The 7,709-nt window shown below is 45.6% G+C and overlaps 1 protein-coding gene across 1 annotated transcript; it reads left to right on the forward strand.

Moving 5' to 3' along the window:
* Positions 1-1,783: 1,783 nt before the first annotated feature.
* LOC133792541 (uncharacterized) lies at positions 1,784-2,863 on the forward strand. The gene has a single exon (XM_062230449.1). The coding sequence runs from the start codon at positions 1,784-1,786 to the stop codon at positions 2,861-2,863; it is 1,080 nt and encodes a 359-aa protein (XP_062086433.1).
* Positions 2,864-7,709: the final 4,846 nt, after the last annotated feature.

A 7,709-nucleotide genomic window follows, 5' to 3' on the forward strand; every position in this document is an offset into this window, starting at 1 on the left:
CCTATAGGTGATATATCGCCTGGACCATTGTTCCCGAGGCGACCGTGCATCGATTTGTGTTTTCCGTATCTACGTGCTGCGATATATCGCCCCCTATAGCTGCGATATATCGGCACATGCTGAATATTTAAACACGAAATTACACATTTTTAGCTAAGTTTGAATGGAGTAAACAGCCTTGACTAAGCCCTCAACGTATTCAAAGCTGCTGACTGACCCTATAACATTCAAACTTTACTCCTTATTAAATTTAATCCTCAAAAATACTTAATCCTTAATCACCATTCATAACATGTGCTTAAAATCCTATTGGTTGATATCTAAATCTTATAGTATAATAAATATTATTCTTAATATCAGCTATATAATCAAACCTTAGGTTAAAATTAATATTCTTAAACTATAGGTTAAACTTAGAAAGTCTATAAGTACTACTATGAGTGTCCAAATAATTCCCGGTCTGAACCAAAAATCCACAGTAACAAAGATAATACTATACATACTATAATACTACTAAATAATTAGCTAAGTAAAGTTCTTGGACTCTACACCCTCCTTCGGAACAAGATCCAGGGCACGGCCCCTCTAACCCGGCTCAAGGAAAAGGGAAAGACAAAGCGGCTGACCCTACGGGGAAAGCCAACCCCCAGAGGAAAACTCCTCTTGTTCCGAAAACCGGGGCCAACCCAGGGTCGCTCCCTAGGAAAGAGAAGGTGCGTCCCGTCCCAGGACGGGATCACCCAATCGATCCGCAAGGGATGCGCCCGCAGGGTACCAGGCCCTGGGCTATCCCTAGACAGACTGGACAAGAACAACATTTCCATCCCAATGCCTCCATGAATAAAAATCACCAAGGACGTCAGCGCGCTGACGAACCAAACACCGTTAGTTCAGGGGATGACACGTCTCGAGTAGACCTGCGCAACAGGCTAAATACTCGAAAGAAACAGGCCCGTAAGGAGAAGATTTGTCCCCGAGGGGGAGATCTGAGAAATAACCTCAACGACATGAGGAACAAGAGGGTCCCCCTGGACGATAGAATGGCCAGACAGTTCATGGAACAACTGGCTGTGTTAAAGAAGGTCACGGACCGCCTAGTCCGTAAACAGGAGGGAGGGGGTTCCAATTCTGAAGAAGAGGAAAAGGAACCAAGCACATCCTGGATGAGGTGCTCCCTAAGGGGTTCAAGATGCTGAATATGCCCACTTATACTGGGAACACAGACCCCAGGGACCATCTATCGCGCTACAATCGGTTAATGATTGTAGCTCATTTCTGCGACAATGACAAATACCTCTGTTTTTTTATTACTTTAGATGGACCCACAAAGGAATGGTGGAAGAGGCTCAAGCCAAGATTTATCCAATCCTGCTCCGGACTATAGTCGGCGTTCCACATGCAGTTTGTGGCCGCCATGAGGATGGATATGCAGATCAGCGCCCTCGCTAACATTAAACAGCTCCCCGTGGAGACTCTGAGGGCCTAGATTTAGCGCTTCATGGAGGAAGCCTCAAAAACCAAGGTCGACGATGGGTAGCGCCTGGTGGCCTTGCAGTCTGGAATTCGAGCCGGGTCCCCTCTCTGGGACGACATGCAGTTGAGTAAGGCGGCCACCCTCGAAGAATTCATAAGGAGGGCACAAGGCTTTATCAACTGGGAAAAGGCCTGAATCTAGGCATTCGGATGGCAGCCGGCTCCCCAGAAGAGTGCCCAAACTTTTATCGGGTACGGGGTACAATATCCGCCCCATCACTATTCGACACCCCTGATGGCGCCAGGATCAATGGGTACTCTCGGAATGACTTTTGCAGCCCCAACAATCTACGATCCTACGTCCTCAGGGTACGTGCCAGCCCAGTCCACCCAATTTTCTGGAGATGGGATGACACCAGTCGGGTACAGTGCTGCTCCCGGCAGGGCCCAACCGTCCCAAATGAGAGGGACAGAGGCAAGCGTAAACCCTTCTTGGGGGAAGAGATTAGGGAAAGGAAAGAACCGGTCCGAGCCCTCTAAGAAGGGCAAGAGGGGATACGAGCCCCAATATTCAGAGTACACCAACTTAGTGGATACCAGGGAAAACATATACCTGGCCACGGAGAGGACGGTTCACTACTGGAAACCCACCCCCATGTTCAAAGGGGGAATGAACTCGAGGGACACCAACAAGAGGTGTGCGTATCATAAAGACGTGGGTCACTCGACCGAAGAGTGTCATCAGCTGAAGGATGAAATCAAGAATTTGATCAAGTTGGGACATCTCCATCAGTGGGTTAAGATGCCCGTGGGTGTTCCGGGAGTGCCAGTAGTTCCCGGACAATCCATTATCTCGGGTGCACCTGGAGTGTACCAACTTCCCCAAGGAAGATACGCGATAGTCCAGGGAGCACAGGCCCCTCAGGGGGCCCCAATTGTGCAGGCACCTAGACCCGAGATGCCTTTCCCCTCTGAAACTGCGCCCCCTCGAGTAGATGGTCACATAACCACCATCTCGGGTGGGCCACACCTGGGGGGACCATCCCGGAATGATAAAAAACGATACCTCAGTGAGATTGACCATGACCAAGAGGTATGCGCCTTGGTCCAGACCCCGGCTCAACGCCCAAAGTTGATGAATTTACCCATCACCTTCACGGAAGAAGACGCCTGGAACGTCCACTTCCTGCATCATGATCCTTTGGTCATCGATGCCCAAATAGCTAACAAGATGGTGTCCCAAATATTGGTGGATGATGGAAGCTCCGTCAACATTTTATACAAGCCAACCTTCATCGCGATTGGCTTGACTAAGGCAGATCTGGCCTCATGCCTAACTCAGATCTACGGGTTCAACGGAGATTCGATACTCCCAATGGGGAAGATCTAGTTGCCCATAAGGTTGGGGAACGAGATCCAAGGCTCATTCAAATTTTGTACGTTCGTAGTGGTGGACTGCCCCACTGTGTACAACATCATCTTTGGCCGGCTCGCACTAATCGTATTCGGTGCTATCACTTCCATCTGCCACCTCTACATGAAGTTCCCCTACGACAACGGAGGGGTATAAACGGTCCGGGGAGACCAGAAGAGCGCCCGAAAGTGTTATCATGTGTTCGTGCGACCTATTTATATGGTCCGCGAAGAACCTCTCGAAGAGGAAAATGTCGATCCATCCCCGCCTCCTCCCCCGGCACGAAGGATGGTCCAGGAGGAGAACAAACTGGATCCGCGGATAGGGGCAGACCCTGCGCTGGCGCTCATGGAAGAAATCAAAGAGGTGAGCGTCAACGACACCGACCCGACCAAGGTGATCCATGTGGGGAAAAACCTAAATGTGGAGGTCCGGGCCGCCATCATCACCCGAGTGAAGGAGAACCAGGACGTCTTGGCTTGGTCACATTTGAATATGAATGGGATAGACCGCAACATAATCTGCCATGCCTTGAACATCGACGAGGGTGCAACTCCCGTTCGACAAAAATGGAGACCTCTAGGGGCAGAGAGGGCAGAGGCGCTCAAGTTAGAAGTTGAGAAGTTATACTCGATCAACTTCATTCGGGAAGCTTTGTATCCCGTATGGCTAGCCAATCTGGTGCTGGTGCCCAAGCAAAATTGGACGTGGAGAACTTGCATCGACTTCACAGACCTCAACAAGGCTTTCCCCAAAGATTGTTTCCCTCTACCCTGGATCGACCAAATGGTAGGTTCATTTTAGGTTTGTTTTAGAGATTGTTTTATGTTATGTTTTTAGTTATTTAGGATTGTTTAGCGCAGATTTATGCTTGTTTTCTTCTTGTTTCGGGTTTTAATGGTCAAGTACATAATATGGAGTGAAATAATAAGAAACATGTTAAATATGATAAATAAGATGGATTTCGTGTTGATTGTGGAGTTTCAAGACATTATGTGTGGAAAATACTACATTGAATATGCTCAACACACGTCATTTATGCTCTATAATGCAAGCCTGAGACTTCAAGCCGTATTTTAACCATGATTTACTCACTTTCTGGAAACACTTCTATAAATAGAAGTTGTAGATATTTCTCTTAGATTTCCATAGATTTTTGAATCAATCAATTCAGAGTTATATTGAATGAGTTATGATCAAAATACGATGAGTTGACGCTAGAGGCTGTTCGAAACGAGTTTCTGTTCTATTATGGAAGTAGCGCTACAATAATAGTGCTACAACGCTAGTGCACCAAATTTTGAGGCATTTTGACATTATTAATAGCGCTACAGCGCTGGTTATGCGTTTTTCAGATTTTAAACCACTTTTTGAAGGGAAATCTGGTCTATTCACTTGGGAACATTGGAGAGCTATTTAAGGAATATTATTCTGCGATTTTGGAGAGGACTCTCAGTTTTAAAAACCCTAGATAAAAAGAGGTTGCTATAATTATTTTCTCTGTTTTTCATCTGAATTCTTACGTTAATTTTATGAACAATTATTTGCAGTTTATTTTCATCATGGTATTTATGAACTAATTTTTTTTATCTAGGAATTAATGTAGTCACTGAGATTCTATTTAATTTTATTATGATTTTCTATTGATACTTCTTTTCTACTCTAATCTATATGATGTGTGTTTAATGCTAGTAAATATTTGATCACTATTTGCTTGATTTAATGGTTTTGATTCAAATTTCGAAAGATGAGAATTGAATATGATATCATTGTATAGACATAGGGTGCATATTGGACGAAAGTACCTGTATGACTTGTGTAGTAATTAGGTTTCCATGTTTAATGCCTTTTATATGTTCAAGTTTATCACAAAAATGTAGAAAACCTGGATATAAATTGAGATCTTATATCTTGAAAAAGAATAGGAATCAATTATATTAACCTGCTATTAGAATAGAAAGAAGAGATTTAGAATTGATTATTAAAATTAATAGAATGAACAGTTGATGAAATTAATTCCTAGGATTTTTATTATTGATTTTTAAGTAGTGATTCATTGTTTTGTTTCTAGTTCTTTAATTTTGGTTTGTAGTTTATAGTATTTCTTTTATTTTTAATTGTTCACTTAAATTTTAATTAACCAAATAGAATTTGAAAATCAATTAGTGGTACTTGGGAGATAGTCTCTGTGGGACGATATCCGTTCTTTCGGAATTTACTACTTGACACTACTACGTATACTTGCGTACAAAAAATTACAAATCAGACGTCCTGGCTTGGTCACATTTGAATATGAACGGGATAGACTGCAACATCATCTGCCATGCCTTGAACATCGACAAGGGTGCAACTCCGGTTCGACAAAAATGGAGACCTCTGGGGGCAGAGAGAGCAGAGGCCCTCAAGTTAGAAGTTGAGAAGTTATACTTGATCAACTTCATTTGGGAAGCTTTGTATCCCGTATGGCTAACCAATCTGGTGCTGGTGCCCAAGCCAAATGGGACGTGGAGAACTTGCATCGACTTCACAGACCTCAACAAGGCTTGCCCCAAAGATTGTTTCCCTCTACCCCGGATCGACCAAATGGTAGATGCAACATCCAGATACGAGATCTTAAGCTTCATGGATGCCTATTCAGGCTACAAGTATATCTCAATGCATGTAGCGGACCAAGAACACACCAGCTTCCAGACCGACAAGGGGGTGTATTGCTACATCGTCATGCCCTTCAGACTCAAAAACGCCAGAGCCGCGTATCAAAGGCTCGTCAACAGAATGTTCTGAGCCCAACTAGGAAGGAATATGGAGGTATATATAGACGACATGCTGGTCAAGTCCAAGACCTCTGGAGGACACATCGATGATCTGGCAGAAGCATTCGCCCTCATTGGGAAGTATGGGATGAAGTTGAACCCCAAGAAGTGCACATTTGGTGTGGCATCGGGGAAGTTCCTGGGCTTCATAGCAAGCTACCGAGGAATAGTGGCTAACCCGGACAAGATCAAAGCATTGATCGATATGCCCTTGTCACGGAAGCACAAAGACGTTCAGAGCTTGACGGGGCGAATAACTACCCTGAACCATTTTGTTTCGAAAGCCACGGACAGATGCATCTCGTTCTTCAACATCCTTCGGGGAAGCCAAAGGTTTGAATGGTCGGTCGAATGCAAAGAGGCTTTCCAAAGATTGAAAAAGCATCTGGCCTGAGCGCCAATCTTAGCAAAGTTGGTGGATGGAGAGCTGTTATACCTCTATTTGGCCGTGACCGAACACGCCACCAGTGCCGCGCTCGTACGGGAAGAAGAGAAGGCCCAGCTTCCGGTCTATTACATAAGCAAGAGGTTATTAGGCGTGGAGTCGCGATACCCACTAATAAAAAAATTGACATTTTTCTTACTAATTTCATCCCGGAAGCTTAGGCCTTACTTTCAATCCCATGCCATAAGAGTACTGACCAACCATCCCTTATAGCAAGTGTTACAAAAGCCCGAATCATCAGGGAGACTCCTGAAGTGGGCCATGGAACTAAGTCAGTTCGACATTACGTATGTCCCCAGAATATCAATCAAGGGGCAGGCCCTGGTCGACTTCATCGTGGAGTGCACCGGGATCACTGAAGATGACGATCCCATCGATCCCACAACACCTTTATGGAAGGTGTTCGTAGACGGGGCCTCAAACGAAAATGGAGTGGGGGCCGAGATCGTCTTAGTGTCACCACAAGGACACCAATTGTAAAGTGCCCTGTGTTTCCTGTTCGATGCATCGAACAACGAGGTTGAGCACAAGGCCATGTTGGCCGGATTGCGTGTGGCCCGAGAAGTAGGGGCAGCAAGTCTAAAGGTCTATAGCGATTCACAATTGGTTGTCAGACAAATCTCGGGGGAATACCAAACAAAAAGGGAAAAGATGACTGCTTATGTGGCACAGGCTTGAGAGCTGCTTCATTCCTTTAAGAAGTATTACATTCGCCATATCCTGAGGGAGCCAAATGTGTTTGCAGACACATTGGAAAAACTGGCCACAGATGTTGAGGCAGAGCTCTTCAGGCATGTCTCGATCAACCATCTTCCTGAACCAAGTATTTGGGCCCCCATGATCCACGCTATAGACTACTCCACATCCTGGATGGGACCTACCATCCAATACCTAACAACCGGGGGGTTGCCCACGGACAGGGCAGCATCAAGGAACCTTCAGTACCAGGCCCCCAAGTACATCTTGATGGAAGGTAAACTCTATCGCAGAGGGCTGTCCATGCCATACCTCCAAAGCATCTTCGGGACCAAAATGAGTGCAATCATGCACGAGGTACACGAAGGTTTCTACGGAGATCACACAGTTGGACTCAGTTTGTCCAAGAAAATCCTAAGGCAAGGATATTTCTGGCCAACCATGAAGAAGGACTGTGTCGATTACATCCGTAGTGCGAGCAATGTCAGAGGTATGCGAAGATCCCTCAAGCCCCTCCAACAATAATAACCCTGATGACAAGTCCCTAGCCTTTCGCGGTGTGGGGTATCGACCTAGTAGGATCGCTCCCGACCGGGAAGGGTGGTGTGAAATACGCCATCGTGGTCGTCGATTACTATACCAAATGTGTTGAGGCGGAACCCATGAACACCATCACCTCATAAAAGGCCTTGGATTTCGTCATTAACAACATTGTGTGCCGATATGGCCTCCCTTACAAGATCGTGTCCGACAACGGGAAGCAATTTGACAGTATCCACTTCACTAATTTTTGTGAAAGGCATGGCATCATCAAAAGCTTCTCTGCGATCGCCAGGCCTCAAGCAAACAGGCAAACATAGGTCGTGAA

This window comes from Humulus lupulus, chromosome 7 (assembly GCF_963169125.1).
Source record: "Humulus lupulus chromosome 7, drHumLupu1.1, whole genome shotgun sequence".
In the NCBI taxonomy this organism is placed as follows: Eukaryota; Viridiplantae; Streptophyta; class Magnoliopsida; order Rosales; family Cannabaceae; genus Humulus; species Humulus lupulus.

Excerpts from the sequence above, each read along its gene's own strand:
- LOC133792541 (XM_062230449.1), top strand. The coding sequence starts at position 1,784 with ATGGGTACTCTCGGAATGACTTTTGCAGCCCCAACAATCTACGATCCT.